Here is an 18,350-nt window from a genome sequence, read left to right on the forward strand (position 1 = left end):
TCCCTCCCTCCCTCCCTCCTTCCTTCCTTTTTCTTCCCTCCCTCCTTCCCTTCCTTCCCTCCTTTTCTCCTTCTCTCCTTGAGCCTGGAGGGCCGCAGTGGCCCAGCTGTCCTCATCATCCTCCCTGGTTTACAACACCATTTCTCAATTTTTCATTGGGATAAAGTTGTTGTTGTTTTTTTTTTGTATCAGTACGAGTGTTTGAACTCAGGGCCTAGGCACTGCCCCTTAGCTTTATTCACTCAAGGCTGCTGCTCTATTACTGGAGCCAAAGACTGCAGTATGTACAGTCCAGTGGTAGTATCTCTCTGCTTGGTTCTCTTGCTCACTGTAGTGTTTAATTGGAGCCTGTATGTGGGGGTTGTGACTAAACAACTCTGTTAAGGTAAAAGGTTTTGCATACTCAATAGTCACAGTACAAGGATTAATTGTGTCTTATTACCTTTCAGTAGACTTAGATTTAATGGGGGTACACAAGGACATATAGAATGCACATGAGGGACTTGGGGTAGAAAACATGCCCTTCATTTTTACTATATGAACCATGATTTCCTGTTCTTTGCCTCAGGATCAGAATCTCCAATGATCATTAGCCAGTTAACACATGACCTTGATGATGTTGACCCTTAGAAGACTGTGCCTGGCTCCTGACAACACTGGGTGCTTGGCACCTCAGGAAACCAGAATCTCATCCTCAAAGCCCTTAGCGGAGCCTCAGAGCTGGGAAAGTGTGACTCTGGAGGAACATGTGCTCTGAAGGAAAGCTTTCTTTGCCTCTAGAGGGTTGGGAGATGTTGGCAGACAAACTCCAGCAAGTGGATCCATGTCCCGCATGTGGACTGACACTTGTGTGGAGACTAAGGAAACAGAGCTGCTGCCAAGCTCATGTCCCATGAGCACACAAGAGAGGGGTAAGTGGTGGTCACATCAGGATCACTGTCCACTCTACTCTTGGATTCATTGTTATGTTGTGGCTGCAATGAGCATTGTTTCTGCTCTCTAGCAACCACCCTATTTCTAGTGGCTGAAGTCAACAAACCTTCTGAGGACTGTTTTTAATGTTGTAACACAAAGTAACAATTGTGACAAGCTTGTTTGGAAGAGGTGTCATTTTTTCTGCCAAGTTTTGGATGATTTTTAAAAATAATCTTTCACAAAGTCTGCAAGTCAATCAGGAATTTCACAATTTGCTTAGTGCTTTCCCAAGGAGTTCACAACTCAGTACAAATCATGTCCCCATCCACCCCCTCTGTAAAGCTAGGTTTCCTGCTCTGTTCTCATTCCTCGTGTCCTGGGTTGCTCACATGAGTCCTCTCCTTAGTGTTATTTCAGATCTTTCTTTTCCTGCATGCCAGGCCCTTCCTCCTGACTCATGGTGACCAACTCTCTGCAGGAAGCTATTTAAGCACAGTGATCATTCCTGCTGGTTTGGGGTAGGTCTTGGGCCTTCAGGGAAGGAGCAGGCAGAGGTGAAGGTGGAACTGGAGATCCAGATCTCACATTGGCATCATTATCATCTCTTGACTATTGAGCACTTCCCACATGTGACACTGAATTATCATCTCTTGACTACTGAGCATTTCCCACATGTGACACTGAATTATCATCTCTTGACTACTGAGCATTTCCCACATGTGACACTGAATTGTCCGAAGACTGGTTTGCAGGAGTTTTGCCTCTGTTGAAATCCCATCATTTTTACATTGCCTGAGTGGGGGTAGACATTGCCTAAAATACTGACACTATCCAACATTATTAGCTGGGGACAGGAGTTCCCACAGTGAATGGGATAATTATGCCTTGTAAAATGGATAGAGACATCATGTGCTGCATGAATTCTATGGGGAGGCCTGGCAGAACAGTGTTCTTCCAAACTGGATGGAACTCACTGCCCATAAATGACTCAAATCCAGCCTGAAATGAGTAGAATATGTTTTTTAGGGCGTCCCTTACAGGGCAGTAGATAATTGTAGGGACTGTATTTACACAATCTCGCCCAAACTCTTGTCACCTGGAGTCTCCTAAAAGCCAGAAACTCCTTTCTCCCACCCAGAAAGTTCCTAATTTATATGGCTCTAGATGTGGTGCAGACATCTGACTGAGAGTGCCACCTACTGCCAGAGAGATCACTGCAGGCTGAAATAGAAGACATCCAGGAAGGTAGGTTTATCATGCTAGCCCTTGTTCTTCTCTAGGATCTTGTGGACCTGGCAGACGTCATCCCACCATGGGGCAATGGGGGACTTGTGCTGCAGTGTGACACCAAGTGTAACTCCCTGGCAGCGTGATAGTTGGAAAGCTAGTCACATGCCAGGCTTGGTTTCAAGTCAAGAACCATAATCATGCAGGTACCCTGACTCAGAAGCATCTGCAGGTTTGTGAGCAGCAGTGCCATGACCATTCCCTGTGCTGGTGCCAATCCTCTTGATTGGTGGGATGGGAAAGGGGTTTGGAATTTGGGCTCAGTGGTGGAGCAGATCCTAGGGTGACACACCACAATTGAGGTAGGTACTGATCCACATTTACTACATTCTTGTAAGATGAGCACCAGAGGGAGTTCCTGGTCTCCCTGCCAGTCCCAGCTGAGCCAAGCACTCTCTTTGTCACTCAGATACAACTAAAAATAAAAACTGGCTACAAAATCTGGAATAATATTAGGCCACAAAAGCAAAACAGGTCAGAAAATCGGCTTGCTATAAAAGGGCAACAGAGAACCGGGTGTCAATGGCTCATGCCTCTAGTCCTAACTACTCAGTAGGCTGATCTGAGGATCTCAGTTCCAGCCTAGGCAGGTAAGTCTTCTATATTCTTTTTTGTTTTTTTTTAGGTCAGTTGTGGGGCTTGAACTCTGGGCCTGAGTACTTTCCCTCAGTTCTTCAGCTCAAGGCTAGTACACTACCATTTGTGCCACAGCTCCACTTCTGGTTTTCCAAGTGGTTTATTGGAAATAAGAGTTTCACGGACTTTCCTGCCCAGGCTGGCTTTGAACCAGGATCCTCAGATCTCAGCCTCCTGAGTAGCTAGGATTACAGGCATGAACCACTGGTACCTGGCAATACTCATCTTCAAGTAAACTACTCAAAAAGCTGGAAGTATAACAGTGGTTCAAGGGGGTAGAGTGCTATCCTTGAGTAAAAAAAAAAAAAAACCTCAGAAACAGTGTTCAGGTCCTGAGTTCAAGCCCTAGAACTGACACACAAAGGCAACAGAGACCCTAATGATAGACGAGTTCATTCTGATATTTATTCACATGTGGGCAGCCGATCCTTACATATGCCACCTGCACCCCTCATATCCACCCAGCCCCCATGAGTGAGACCACCACAGGAGAAGGCCCATGCCCCCAGGGAGCAGCCCTAGAGCAAGCAGGCTCTGGCTGCCTTCACACCCTGTTCCCTACAGAAATAAGGTGCCCAATCTGCCACCTTCCCATATATCACCTCACCATGCTTGGCAGGCCCTCTTCCCTCGGGCCCTGTTTCTTGCTCCACAAAGTATGGGTGCTAGTGTATGTGGTATAAGGCAGAAGGGAAGTCAGAACTAGGGGTGGGGGTGTGATCTGTTAGCCTGTACTGCAGACAGGGACATAGCTGGAGATGGAACAGAGCAAGGATAACAAGGAGAAACTGAGGCATGGCCCTATGGTCACCTGAGACATGCTTGTCCCGGCTGGGGCTGGCACTCTCAATCAGTAATTCCTAAGGAGTTTCTACAAAGTGAGAAGACCATGAGGGGTCCCCAGCACCAGTCACCCTCATTTGTTCCTGCTAACACTGGCTCCTCTCAATCCAAGTGCCTCCCCCAGGCCAGTGTCAACTCCTAGAGGTGTCAACTCCTGCACATGAAAGGTGACTCTGCTCGTAAGTCTGCCAGGAACCATGCATGCTGTCAAACCACCCTTCCTTACTCCTAATGGGTTTCCTTTCTATAATTCTGGCAGAGAAGGGCACTCAGGTGAGACCAAGTTCTCTCAGGGCAAGAGTCTCCACCCCAGTCCTGCCCTGGTCAGCACCACCCGGCAGATTGAGGTCTTTCCATCCACTCTATGCTTGTCCTGAAGGCTGGATGCGGCAGCAGATGGCAGTGATGGTTACTTGTCCTTCCTCACTGGTCCTTTCTGTTTCCTCAGGATCCCGGTGCCTCACCACACAGGTGTTGTCCACAGGGAAAGCTCCCAGGGTGATTGAGGACTCAGGATGGGCATTGCAGCTGGTCAGGGTCCAGCCTGCATCACAGCTCACGGTGACCTGCCAGAGTCCAGACAGGACAAGTAAGGCCAGGTCCTGCATGCATGGTCAGGTCTCTAAGCCACCTGCTACACTGTCCCTCCCAGCAACCCTCAGTGGGGACCAAACTGTGAACACCTGGCTTGGTTCTGCCCCTCACAGCCCCAAAGGGGCTGTGTCCAATGCTGCCCACCACTTCTCAGGCTGCTTCAGCCCCAGCCTACCAGGACACTGGGGCCCAGACAGACATCTCAACAAACCAAAGCCCCTCCCACCTCCCACTTCCCTACAAGCCACACCTCCCACAGCCTTCCCCACCCAGTAATGGCAACTTATCTTTCAACTGGCTCCACAAGATCTTGGGACAGCCCTCCACTCCTTGTTCCAGCCCAACCCAAACCATAGACATCACCCACAGGTCCAAACCTCACCTGCCATGGGCTCTAAAAATTAGCTCTCTTGCTCTAAGACGACAAGTGTGATCCTTTCTCCCTTCAGAGATCTTCCTTCTTCCTCCAACCTTCCATGGTTGCTCAGGCATTCCAGCCCTGAACAACTCCCAGTAGGGTTGTTAAGTACAGAAGTATTGCTCTCTGTGTGTGTATGTGTGTGTGTGTGTGTGTGTGTGTGTGTGCGTCTGCATGTGTGTGCATGCCTTAGAGTGAGTGTGCATTTGTGTGTTTGTGTGGGTATGCCAATCCTTGGATTTGAACTTCAGAACTGAGCCACAGCTCCAGTTCTGGCTTTTTGAGTAGTTAATTAAATTAATTTGGGGGCAGTTAGTTAAAGAAGAGTTTCACTCACTTTCTTGCCCAAGTTGGCTTTGAACCCCAATATCAAATCTCAACCTCTTTAATAATTAGGAATATAGGTATGAGCCACAGAGTCCTGGCTTGCTTTTTATTTAAGGTAATACTGGGGCTTGAACTTGTGAGTGCTAAGCAGGCTCTCTACCAATTGAGCCACAACTCTGGCCCTTTTTCCTTTAGTTATTTTTCAGATAGGATCTCACTTTTTTTTTTTTTTTGTCCAGGTGGGCCTCCAATTGAGATCCTATTTCTTGCTTATCAGTAGCAGGCATAAAAGACACAGCATTACATTACTATGTCCAGCCTCGGCATTGCATTTTTTAAATTTATGTGTGCTATCCTCAAAGGGATACAGGGGACACGGAGAGCAAACTTACTAATCTGGACAGAAGCAAAATCACCCCAACACACACACATACACACACACACACACACACACACACACACACACACACACACACACACTGCACATGACAGCACAGGTGCTCAGGTCCACTGACCACCCCAAGAGGATGCAGGCCCAGCCATCTCCACTCCATCTCTGTAACCCCAACCCTTCACCTTCTCCAGGAGGCGTGATGGGCTGTACTTCTTTGTTTTGCACTGCAGGCCCGGAGCATGACAGCAAAAAGCATGGACACTGGCCTCCGGGTGCCCCACACACTGGCAGGTCTGAGGATTTTCCTTCCTTGAAGTATACTGATAGACATCAAGATCTATCCCCCAATGGGAGCTGCAGCCTGAGGCAGAAGAGGGACAGCTCAGACATTGGAATGTGCGAAGCCCTCTATTTTTGTTCCCTCAACCACACCTCTTTCTCTGTAAGGATCAAAACCAGGAAAACACTGGAGCAGCTCTGAGTAGAAGAGCCTTTGGCCTGAGCAGCAGGACTTCTGGCATAGCTCTGTAACTGACCTGACTTGTAGGAAAGCAGCTCAACCACTCTGAGCCATAGTTTCCTGGGAAACACATGGTCTCCTTTCCACCAAAGAAGGGGAGCCATAGAGCAAGGGTCCCAGGCCTGAAATGTCCAGCCACTTCTCACCCTAAACCCCTCCCACCTCAAGCTGCTTCCCCATCCATCACGAAGTAGATCAGCCTGAGCCTGGGGCTGTGGGCTTGGGAGTCAGGTACACCTGACTGTAAAATTGTGGACAGTTTGCTGGACTTCATCAAGCCTCAGTTTCCCTATTTGTTAAAACAGCCAGAACAATTGCATCGACTCACAGAGTTGCTGCTTAGCTGAAGCAGGAATATGCCTGGGAAGTCCCCGTACTGCCCATGCAGGACCCGGGCTCTGCCCACATTAGGGTTATGGTAGCCAGGACCAGAGCCCTTGCCCCGCTGTGCGACCTTAAGAAATGCACTCAGCAATGTTAGCTGCAAATAGGACTTGGCATGGGTACACAGTGAGTGCCTGTGGCTCTGCCAGATTTGCCAAAGGCCAGGCTTCCTGCCAGGCCAGCAGCCATATGGAGCTCTTGTCCTGGACAAGGTTCTCCAGTACTTAGCTGTCTAAGATAAGCTCCTGAGCTAGTGATTCAAGATAATGCCCATAGTACCCCAAAACCATCCCTGGCACCAAACTCCATCTGAGCCAGGCTCCAGCCCAAGAACCAAAGTCCTTAGCTCCAATGAGGAGCCCTCACCCATGACTTCCAGCCATTTTCGTGGGCAGGTTTTTGACAGAAGGTCCCTAACTAAGAGAAAGGACTTCAGAGTGATGGCCAATGACAGTGGCCACCAGAATGCATACTGTCCAAGGCTAACAGCTGAGCATTCATGATGAGGAAACTAAGGCACATGGCTGAGAAGGAACTTGCCGTCTACTGAGTGGCAGTTGGAATCAACCTGAGCTGTGCCCCACTTCTGACAGGCCTGAACCAGGGCCCCTCACCCACACAGCTGGTAAACAGCTCCTGGTGCCCAAGCCGGAGCCCATCTGCCATCCCTCTCATTGCTGCCACTGAGGAAGGGGAGAAAAAGTGAAGAGAGAGAGAGAGGTGAACCTACCCAAGGCCACATAGCATGCAAGTTGCAGAGCCTGTTTGGCTATGGATCCTAGACTCCCAAATCATCTGCTCACACTCATGGGGACCAAGTATGTGGGACATGTCTCCTGAGCAGCAGGAGATAGGGCATCCTCCTTTCCTTGGTGGGACCAGCCCCTACCTGTGAGGACTTGGTCAGGTTCCGGGCAGTGGGTGTAGGTCTTCAGCCCCACCAAGGCTGGAGGAGCTGTGTGGATGCTGCAGTTCGCTCGGGGGAGCAGGCAGCATCTGGCCACCGCAGAAACCTGGCTATCTCCAAATGCCAGGCAAATGGGTCTTTTCCCTAGGAACTGAGAGACCAAGAGAGGAATGAGAAATTGTTGTGAAGAGGTTTGGGGCCCGGGGAACCTGGTCTGAGAGGGACCCAGTCTGCAAGTTCTGGTTCCTGAACCCTTAATACTGCTCAGCCCCCAGGCAGGCTGTCCTGTCAAGCACAGCTTAGCTATGAATCTTCCCAACACTGACAATGACTTCAAAGTGAACACAAGGGGACCTGAGGCATCAGTACAGGCCTGTGGGCTCCTGACCCCACAGGCCTCTCCTGAGAACCCTCCCTAACATTGACTATGCAGAAATGCTCACTCCCCTCACCCTCCAAGCACTCTACCATTCCCAGGGCCACTCAGGCTCTGGGAACCCCATCAACTGCATCTGCAGTTTTGAGGTTCCAAACTCACAGAGCCTCTGTCATCCCAAACTGAGGGTCCTGGGTGTGGCTTTTTTTTGGGGGGGGAAGTAAGAGGAATGTCAGTATTGGGACTTGAACTCAGGGCTTAGGTGCTGCCCTTTAGCTTTATTACTCATGGCCTGCACTCTACCACTGGTACTACAGCTCCCTTTCTTTCTTTCTTTTTTTTGTGGTTATTTGGAGATAAGAAACACATGAACTTTCCTGCCTTGGCTGCCTTTGAACCATGATCCTCAGATCTCAGCCTCCTGAATCATTATGATAACAGGCATAAGCCAGTAACACCCAGCATAGAGATGGCTTTAGGCAAGGCAGAGAGCCGAAGCCACCGCTGTCCTTTCCCTCCTGTGTCCATGAGGGTGCTGTCTGTCCCGAGTCCCCCAGGAGCACCTGGCCCTGCCCAGGCCTTTGAAGTCGAGACAGGGATTGGAATCCAGAGGACAGAGGACTGGGCACACAGAGTGTGCAGCTCACCCCCACATGCTCGCCAACCCGTGTCCCACTAGGAGAGAAACTGGAGCAGCCCAGCAGCTCCTCCTCCGGGTTACACTCAGCCTCAGCAGGTTCTGCCAGTGTGATGTTCCAGGGTGCTGACCACACAGTCCTGCAGAACAGCTGTTCACCTGCAACAAGACCATGAGTAATGAGGCTCTGGGGTACAGGACACCCTGGGGACTCCAGAGAGAGCATCAGTCTGAGGTGAGGGAGAGGAGCTAAGATACCACATGAAACTTTTAGGTAAAATGTCAGTGTCACAACAATACTCCCAAGCCCTGAGTCCTATCTGAGGAGGACAGTCCTTCTGTAGACCAGGTAGGGGACTGTCACCTCCACACGGGCCTCTCACACCCAGGCTGGCCTCTGCCTACCCACCTGCCCTGCTCACCTGTTTCCTGGGTGCGGGGGGGCAGTGCAGCCAACAGGTTGGGAGTCTTGAATCGCTCCTCCTCCGGGAACCAGGTGTCATTGATAGCATTGCTGATAGAGTAGTGGATCAGCCTCTGCCTCAGCTCAGCCACAGTGAGGTTTGGCTGGGCAGTGAGCATCAGGGCTGCAATGCCTGATGGAGGAGGGAGAGGTCAGACAAGGTGATGGCCTGACCTTCCATCCTAGTTGGGAACTCCTTTTAGGACACAAATGTACACACATGCACACATGATGTGCTCTTCCCAAAATGAAGCCACCTGCAATCCTTGCTTAGTGAAAGCTAGAAAGTAACACATCTTGTTCTCCTACCTCTAAGCCTTGGTATTAGCCATTGTGTTCACCAGGTGAACACCTGTTCATTTCCCAAACCCCAGTGATGCAAAATGGCAGCATCACCATCAGGTCTGCCCATTTGGTCCTCTTGCTCATAGCCAGGCATATGGAGGATCTGGCCAAAGGGGCCGCTGGAATCCTGGTGGCCAGGCAGTGGCATGGTGACTCACCAGCCACATGGGCAGCCGCCTGCGAAGTTCCACTCTGCGTTACATAGCAAGCATTACACTCCTTGGAGGCACTGACAATGCATTTCCCAGGAGCAAAGATGTCCACACAGGATCCATAGTTGGTCCCCAGAGGACCCTGGGTGACCGGCTGGTCCTGGGAATCGACAGCTCCAACGGTGATGACCTGGAATGTGGCAGACAAATTGTTGAGGGAAAGGCTGCAGGACTCAAACATTACCTGTTTGAGTCCCATGTAAGTGTCTCCTCCTGAGGAAAATCTGGCACTTGAGTACAACTGATACCCTAGGTATCCCAGGGTTCCTAGAGGATATAGACATGATGCCTGATGTCCTGTAGAGATTGAACTTAATGGGGAATCAAATACTGAATGGACAGTGTTGTCATCAAGAAGCCAGAGTGATGTCAGGGCAACCCAGAGTGAGCCAGGCTGGGTGTTAGTGGTTGTAAGTTCAGTATCTTTGTAAGACCCTCTGAAGCTATTTGAAGGTTGGGCAGGGTGAGGAGGGAGAGGGAAAGGGGGTGGCAGCACTGCCAATTTTCCTCTGTACCTTCCCTTCTTTCCAGGGCCCAGAAGTCCTGGAGATGGGACACCTGTCCTCCCCCTGATACTGCCAGGCCCACACAAGCCCCACACAAAGCAGTGGCTCTGCAAATGTCAATCAGGAGGAGAGGAATGGTGCAGAGGGAGGATTTGCAAGAGCTGGGTGGATTGTGGGAGGGGTTTTGAAGGTGAGGCAGGGCTAGCCAAACCCCTTGTCACACTGGGGTTTGGGGATGCTGGCCCTCTGACAACCTGCAAGGCAGGACGTGAGCAGGAAGCCCTGCTGGCACCTACCTCAGGAGACGACGCTGGAGAGTAGGCACAGGCATCTCTCTGAAAGTTGCCCGCAGCGGCCACCAGCACTGCTCCAGCCCTTGCCAGGCGCTTGCAGGCATTGTTGATGCTCTGGCTGTACCCACTCACCAGGGGCAGCAGCACTACCATGCGCTTGGAGGGATTGGAGACCAGCTTTTTCCAAAGAAACTCCAAGCCTGAGAGAACAAAGCCATATGACTGTCTGGAGGGGACACACTTCCTTCCTCCAACCCCTTCCCTCCAAAACAGCAGTGATGCTCATTATTTGACCCAATGATCAGTCAAATGCTTCTGGCCAAAGTGGCTGCTGGGGTCTGCCACTCACCCATGAGGATGCCGCTGACCGTGCCCTTCCCTTGGCAGTTCAGCACACGCAGGCTGTGTATGTTGATGTCCTTGGCCACGCCAACACTCTGGCCACTGACCAGGGCTGCCAGGTGGGTGCCATGGCCTTCACAATTGCCCTTCTGCTCCACCAACACAAGGACCAGATGAGAAAGCCACCAACACCACGATTTCCCAACAGACCCTGGATGGACTGCAATGCCCGCCTTCCCTTGCCTACAGCTGAGGACTGGGGATGGACGGTGATGGCTGGGGAGGGTAGCCATGGTGCTCCAGGTCTGGTGGTCCTCATCTTCCTCTGGGATGGGTTGGGGAAGGATGGCTCACCTGTGTCCTGGGCGCACTGGTGTTCTGCCACTCCTCCTCAGGCACTCTCTCAAAGCCAGAGATGTTGATCCTGTCCTTGATTTCCAGGTGATTAGTCTGGATTCTAGTGCCCAAGAGATACACCTCCACAGGGTTGTCCTGGTCTTCCCATGGTGACATTCGTGTTAGAGGAGGAAGAGGAGAACCGGGAGGGTGAGGTTATGTAGTTCATGTGTATCAATGATGGCATGCTCTGCTTACTGATTGTGGGCACTGTTTCAAGGACTGTAGATGAACTCAATCTTCTAAAAGTCCTCCCAAGCTACCTTCTTGTGGACTATGTTACTGACCAGGCCAATGAGACATAGAGATGTTGAGCTGTCCTAAGGTATGTAGCTGGCCAATGAGATTGAACCAGGAAACTCCCTAATAGCATGCTGCCCGTTACTGGGTCTTGTTATCAACTCAAATGGCCCAGCTCCACCTTGAGCTCCGTCATTGGCTGGGAGCAGCCCAGGAGGCCTCAGTGACCTGCTCCTACTACTGGTTCTCCTGAGGCAGGATTACAGCAGCACAAGCTCTATGGTTGCTCTTGTGACCAACTCGAACTGTTGTTCTGGAAACCAGAAATTCAAAATCAAGAGATCAGTCATGCTATACTCCCTCTGAAGGTTCTGGATAAGAAGCCTCACTGGACCTTATCTTCCTTCTTATGCTGACCTGCTGACATTCCTTGGTTTGTGGCCACCTCCAAGTTCTACCTGTTTCCTCCAATTTCCCCTTCTTACAAGGTTTGGGTTTGAGGATATCCAACCGGCTTGTCATCTGTGCTGTGTGGCCTCTCTATGAATGAAGGGACAGCCTTGGGCTTGTCCAGCCTGCTTTATACCTGTCCGTATGGCACCTGCTTTACTCTGTCCCATTCCAACAGCTTCTAAAGGGTCTCCTTCAGCCAATCCCTTGAGAAGCCTCTAGACGATGCTTTCTAGCCCTCTCCCCACTCCTCCAGGTAGGGACAAGGCCATCTTGGGCATCCCCAGAGGGCAGGATGGGCCCTTGTGTCTACTTTGAACTTGTAGGAAAGCTAATCAGCAGTGGCCCCAGGAAAGACATGCCACATCCTTTTAGACCTATCTGGAGGCTAAAGGTATGGCTCAAGTAGTAAGCTAACAAATGTGAGGCCCTGGGTTCAAACTTTAGTACCAGCACCAGACCTTATCTGGAAAAGAGATCTTTCTAGGTGGATCAAGAGAAGATTCTCCAGGTGAGGTCATGCTGGATGAACCAGTGATCCCTAAGTCAATGCAGAGTGCCGTCACACAAGAATGAAGAGGAAACCTGGGCAAAGTGTCTTTCATTTGTAATCCTTGCTATTTGTGAGTCTGAGAATGGGTGGATCAAAGCCAGCCCAGGTACAAAGTTAGGCGCAGTAGCACAAGCCTGTCATCCCAGCTACTCAGCGAGCACAACAAGGAAGATTTTGGTCCAGGTCTCACAATTCTGGCATCAACATGAGAACTTACCTGAAAAGTAACTAATGTATAAATGGCTCAACTGGTAGAGGACCTGCCTAGCAAGCATGAGGCCCTGAATGCAAAGCCCAAGACTGTAAGGGAGAAAACAACAAGAATGAATTTGGCTCATGCCTACAATCCTAGCTACTCAGAAAAGAGAGATCTGGAGCACTAACAGCTCAAAGCAGCAAAGTCCCCTAGATTCCATCTCCAATTTACTAGTAAAACGCCAGCTTAGAGGTGTGGCTCAAGTGGCAGTGTGCCAGGGTAAACAAGTAAGCTGAGCACATGGGTAGCCCTGAGTTCAAGCCCAATACCACTCATCAAATAAATAGAATAAGTCAATTAAGAGAAAGAGAAACAGAAATAAAGAATGGTGAGAGGAGAAAGCAAGAAACCACACAAAGGTGGGAAGCTGGGGCAGAGCAAAATGACAGCCCGCCACCATCACACCTTCCAGTCCTGAAGACACTGCCTCTGCTTCCCCTTAGCCTCTAAACAGTGGGGAGGACAAGGCTGATCACGGCCTGTTCACAGCTAAGGGAAAGGCCCAGAAACAGAGGTGGCTCCTCAGACCCTGAGATCCATGGATAAGGAGAAGGCGTTGGGCTCACCCCCAGACCTGAGGCCCAGCACCAAATCAAACCCAGATCTGCACTGGCTCATCCAACACTACAGGATCCAGTCAGAACCTCCGATCCTCTCCCAAGCAGGTGCCCTTACTGCCTTCCCCTGCTCAGGGTCACTGTGACACCCGCCCAGACACAGCCATTTTCCCAGCCTCCTCCTCTGCCTCCCTCTGCACAGGGAGAGGGAAATGTGGGCAGAGAGGCCTGGAGGCTGGGGAGACAGAGACCTAGATGGGGGAAGCTCTGGAGATCTGGTCTTGTTTTGAGGACTGAAAGTTAAAGAGACCAGAGACTGTAAGTCCAGCCTCCTCCTCTGGCAAGAGTGGCCTGCAGGAGAGAAGATGAGAGAAGGAATTATGAAGGTGGTTATCCAGGCACCAGTGGCCCAGGCCTGTAATCCTAGCCACTCAGGAAGCTGAGATCTGAGGGTGGCAGCCTGATCAGGAAAGTCTGTAAGATTCTTATCTCTAATTAACCAGGAGGGGGGAGAACTGGAAGTAGAGCTTTGATTCAAGTTGTAGAGCAATATCTTTGAATAGAAAAAACTAAGGGAGAGCACTCAGCACCCTGAATTCAAGGCTTTAATTTAAAAAGGAAAAGAAAGGAAAGGAAAGGAAAGGGAAGGGAAAGAAAGGAAAGGAAAGGAAAGGGAAGGGAAGGGACGGGAAAGGACGGGAAGGGAAGGGAAGGGAAGGAAAGGAAAGGGAAGGAAAGGAAAGGGAGAAAAAAGGAAAAGAGGGTAGAAGAGACAAATGTTCCTGCATTGTGCACAGAGCACCAGGAGGGGGTGCAGTCCAGAGTGGGAGAGTAGAGGAAAGAGAAGAGTAGGCCAATTCCCACGACAGGGAGGAGATGTGGGCCATGGCAGCTGTGGTCTTACTGCTGTGGTTGAAGCTATGAGACTCGTTCCACTCAGGAGAAATCCGCCGCAGGTTCCACAGGGTGCTCCGAATCTGGTTCCGCTGAGGGGACATCAGATGTGGGCTCCACAGGAGGCTCTGTGCAAAGGCAAAGGAATCCTCCTCGATGAACTTCACCTGCCTCAGATTCAGGACCTGCGGATGCCAAGGACACAGGATCTCAATTTCATGAGTCACTTAACCAGCAGCACCCAGCACTTGCCGCACCTGATCCCACCAGTGCCCCCAGCATGGCCCACCCACAGTCCCCCTCCCATGGACCAGAAGACAAACCAGGGTCCTCACTGCTCTCCTAGGCTTGGGAGTGGAGGAAGCTGGGACCAGTGCCCCCACAACTGGTAGCTGAGCCCACATGAGTGGCAGGAGGGATTCAGCTTCCACATCTCATCTGGGAGCCAGGCAGTGCCAGTTCTAGGCAGGCTGGACAGTGGGGGAAGTCCTTGGGCCTGCACTGCATCCGCAAATCAGGATGTCAGCACCAGCCATCCTATGTGCCCACTTTCTCTCCAGTCCTTTCTGTCTAGGCCCGCTGGTAGTGGCTTCTGGGTGCTTAGACAAAGGGGGCAGGGGATACCTGCAGGAACGGAGAGCAGAATGTGTGTGCTCAGTCCCCTCCCTGCCCTGTAGCATCACACATCATCCTGCTCACACATCATCCTAGCCCATCCCTGACCCTTCTCTCACCTTAACTATCTGGTCCCTCTGCACAGGGATCCCTCCTGCTTCAAATGAGGGTGAATGGACAAAGTACCATAGGGGAATTGGCCAGCCTAACAAGGAAGCTGCCTGAGGAGGCTGGCATCACTGGCATCACTGGCATGGCTGGCATCACTGAGCTAGAGACCCACCAGTACTCAGTAAGTGTCTGCTGTCCCCTGAGTTTCCATCTGGGAGCATACACAGGCCTCTCCCCAGCCTGTAGAAGTGTAGGCCTGTGCAGGGACTCACCAGGTCCAGCATGCTCACGTCTGACTTTATCAGGATGCCAGGAAAGAGGTCTTTGAAGACGTGCAGCACTTCGAATATGAAGCCTTTGTCAGCAGCCTGGCTCTGCAGGTGTTGGACAATACTCTCCATCTGCTGCCTTTGGGATTCCATGAATACCACCAAGGAGGTGTTGGGCACCTTCCAGGCACTCTGGCCCCAAGGGAGGAAAAGCAGCATGAAGACATCAAAAGAAAGACCCGTCCCTGTCTACAGATCCACTTAGAGCCAAAGAGACCCAGGACATAGAGAGACTACAGATACCAGCTGACTCGGTGAGGCTTAAACCTCTCCACAACACACATAAAGCCCCACTGACATCACCCACAAAAGATCCAAACGCTTCCAAACATGGCATCCATCCCCTAGGGGAACTGTGGGTGACCCTCAGCACCCACCTTGGTCTCTCCCCAGATCCTTTCTCTTGAGACTCAGCTGCAAACTACTGCTAGTCCCTGCAGCTCTAGTGGCTGAAATGAGCAGAAAGTTCTTGAGGATCTTTGCTTCAGACCTTACACTGGGGAAACCGAGGCTGGAGAAGAAATAGCATCCACCCAGGACCTCCCCCTCACCCCTCTGCCCATACCTCAGAGCTCCTGTACATGGCGGCTGTTGGCCAGTGGTGGATCTCCCATGGCGGGACAAGCCCAGATCCCTCTCTGTCTCCATCCAGCTCCTCTTGGTCTCCTGACCAGAACGGTTCCTCTTGATCTCTGGACTGGTTCAGCTGCTGTTGGGCTCCGGTCCTCATGGGGCCCAGTAGCAACAGCAGCAACAGCAAGGGTGGCAGCGGCCACAGCAACCACCCAGAGCCATAGAAGCCCATCAGTGCACCCTGGCACTGACACCCAGAGCCAGGACCTGAGAGGACCAAGCACAAGGACTGGCAGGGCAGCCGGGCTGTCTGGCTTACTCCTCCAGGTTCAGATCTGGAGAGGAGCTGTGTGGTACCTGCCCTCAGCCCAGCACTCCCAAGTCAGGTGAAACCTAGGATGCAGAGTGATGTATACCCAGAACCTGGGATGGTCCCATCTGATTAAATACTAATGGAGCACACTCCCCTCCTCACACACTCCCCAAACCTGAAGCATCCAGTTTCTGTCTCATCCTGCCTTCCATAAGTGCCACATTGCCCCCGGTGGAAAGCTGGGCTGTAAAAAAATATCCCCAATCCTAATTTAGCTGGACACCAGTCCTGCCCTCAGATCACCGCCCCTGGCTTTGAGTAATCACCCAGCTCTTCCCACCACTCCCTCGGGGTTCCCTTCCACTCTGACTTTTGTGACTCCACTCAGTCTGATGGCAGAGTCCTCACTTCCCACATACCTCCTCCCAACGCCTAACTTAGCACCCTAAACTTAGCCTGGATCCCTCTCTGGCCGCCACCTCTTCCTTCTGTGCCCTGCATCCCAACCCCACCTAGGCCTCCACAAAGAGGCATAGCCTGGGTTCTCAGTTCCAGTCTACAGGAGCTGGATCTCAGAATCTGGGAAGATGCCACAGAGATGCAGTCACATCTCAGTGTTGCAAGCGCCTGAGTTTGTAACGATTTCTTTCAGGCACATGTCCAAGAACCCAAAGGGACAAGCATCCAGAAAGCACCTACTATGTGCCAGGCAGAAGGATGAAAGGGGGACCAGCAGCCCAGCCCAGGGGGGCCCTCCCCAGTGGCTTTAGCATGATTGGCAGATTCTCAGTGCTGAGCTGGGACCCTGGGGGTTCATAGCTGCTGCCCTTCCCACCTGTTTGCAGAATCTCCAAAGACCAGGACCAGCACCGCACCAGCACCAGAACAGCACCAGAGCAGTAGGGTCGTCAGCGTCATGGGGATGGAGTACACTCCTTTTCTTCTTTTCTGGCACAGAAAGAGTGGCTGTGTTCAATTGTTGGCTAAAAGTATCAAGTGGAAGTTCTCTTTCCTGTCACCTGTTGGCACTGAAGTATATCTGCTGTTCCCCTTTGGGCAGCTTCCCCAACAAAGTTCTCTTCACTAAGGCTGGGAAGGTGGCTCAGTGGTAGAGTGCCTGCCTTGCATGCATGAGGCCCTGGGTTCAATTCCTAAGCACCACATAAACAGAACAAGCCAGAAGTGGTGCTGTGGCTCAAGTGGTAGAGCGCTAGCCTTGAGCTGAAGAGCTGAGGGACAGCACCCAGGCCCCGAGTTTAGGCACCAAGACCAACAGAAAACAACAGCAACAAAGTTCTCTTCACTAGTAAGAATGTCTGCAAGTGCCTGGGCAAAAAGACTATATATCTCAACCAGGGGGTTTGGTAATTCACAGCTGTAATTTCAAACTAAAACAAAAAGGGCTGGGGAGGTGGTTCAAGCGGCACAACACCAGCCAAACAACCGACCCTGAGTTCAAAACCAAGTATTGAAAAAAGCAAAGAAGGGTTATCTTTCCCTGGGAGGTCTGGAAAGGTGGCCCTGCCAGCCCTCATTTTCAACTACATGGACTTGAGCACAGTGCCTTGAACTTGAATATTTGTTCAGCTTTTTTGCTCTGGTGCTCTTCCACATGCTAGCACATCAGTATAGACAATGTTCTCCTGTGCCGACAGATGAGGCTGAACAGGAGGGAATCTCCATGTCTGCATTCAGCAGTTCTGACATGAGATGAACAGGGGTCAGGCAACTCCCTCCCCTCTCCGTGTTCATTGGCACCTTTGTCAGAACGTGTCTGCTCTTCTGAAGCATCTAGCCCTGCCTGAGGGGCACACTGAACTGGGGTCATCTCACTGTTTCACAGATGGAGAAATTCAGGACCAGAAATATCTTATCAACATCACGAGGCTAGAAGCAAAGCAGATCTGATTTTTCCAGCTGTTTCTTGGGAGCCCCAAGGAGCAGAACGAGGGTGGGGGGGGTAAAGGTTGTATCTTGTCCTCAGAAGCCCCAGGCTTCCCCTTGCACTAACAGAGCTGGAAGAGGATGGAGAGAGGCACTCTGTGGCTCAGTGCCCAGGTGCAATAAGGGCTGGCAAATAGGAAAAGCTGCCTGCACTTCTAACTGTAAGAAGGCCATGTGGAGAGAGGCTGCTGAGGATGGGGCTGCTAGTCAAGGATCAGGAGGGCTAGAGCACAGAGGAGCTGTCAGGAAGGGAGGAGGGACAGAGGCACAGGCTAAGAGCTTCTTTCTCCCCATGAAGTTCTGGAGACTCTGGGGGAAGCAGTGGCAATGCCCAGCTGAACCAGCAGAGGGCACCCAGTGGCCAGAGTGAGGCCCTGCAGCCTGCAGCCTGACAGGCAGGCAGGGCAGGGCCCACCTCAGCCTGGGCAGCACCTGCTCCAGCCTTCCCACCAAAGCCCACAGGGAGGTGGTAAGAGCATGGTGGTAAGAGAGGCAAAGCACACAGCAAAGGCAGGTTAGGTGTGGGAGGAGCCCAGTCAGAGGGCAGTGCGTCCCAGCAGCCTTCCTGGAGGAGGCAGCTCAACATTGTGGTCCAGCTATAACAGGCAGCACATCCACAGAGCACAGCAGGGTCCACTTGGAGATGCTGGGAGGGGGCATGCAGGGACAATTTTAATATTTCAGACCAAGACAGGACAGGGCACTTTCTGAGAGTAGGGG

At 51.5% G+C, this 18,350-nt stretch overlaps 1 protein-coding gene across 1 annotated transcript; it reads right to left on the reverse strand.

Annotated features, from left to right (window-relative positions):
• Window positions 1-4,043: 4,043 nt before the first annotated feature.
• Window positions 4,044-15,605, reverse strand: LOC105989939 (proprotein convertase subtilisin/kexin type 9-like). The gene is made up of 12 exons (XM_013022209.1): window positions 15,366-15,605; window positions 14,744-14,932; window positions 13,756-13,930; window positions 10,754-10,896; window positions 10,407-10,545; window positions 10,061-10,257; window positions 9,205-9,388; window positions 8,661-8,834; window positions 8,249-8,397; window positions 7,208-7,376; window positions 5,597-5,775; window positions 4,044-4,247 (listed from the first exon to the last, which is right to left on the reverse strand). Exons 1-12 carry the CDS (start codon window positions 15,603-15,605, stop codon window positions 4,044-4,046), a joined length of 2,142 nt encoding a protein of 713 aa, XP_012877663.1.
• Window positions 15,606-18,350: the final 2,745 nt, after the last annotated feature.

This window comes from Dipodomys ordii, unplaced genomic scaffold, assembly GCF_000151885.1.
Source record: "Dipodomys ordii isolate 6190 unplaced genomic scaffold, Dord_2.0 Scaffold61, whole genome shotgun sequence".
Classification (NCBI taxonomy): domain Eukaryota; kingdom Metazoa; phylum Chordata; class Mammalia; order Rodentia; family Heteromyidae; genus Dipodomys; species Dipodomys ordii.

Coding starts and splice junctions, on each gene's coding strand:
- LOC105989939 (XM_013022209.1), bottom strand. CDS start 15,605: ATGGGCTTCTATGGCTCTGGGTGGTTGCTGTGGCCGCTGCCACCCTTG. Junction 10,897..13,755: donor TCATAGCTTCAACCACAGCA/GTAAGACCACAG, acceptor CACCATGGGAAG/ACCAGGACAACCCTGTGGAG. Junction 8,835..9,204: donor GGCGGCTGCCCATGTGGCTG/GTGAGTCACCAT, acceptor CTCCTCCATCAG/GCATTGCAGCCCTGATGCTC.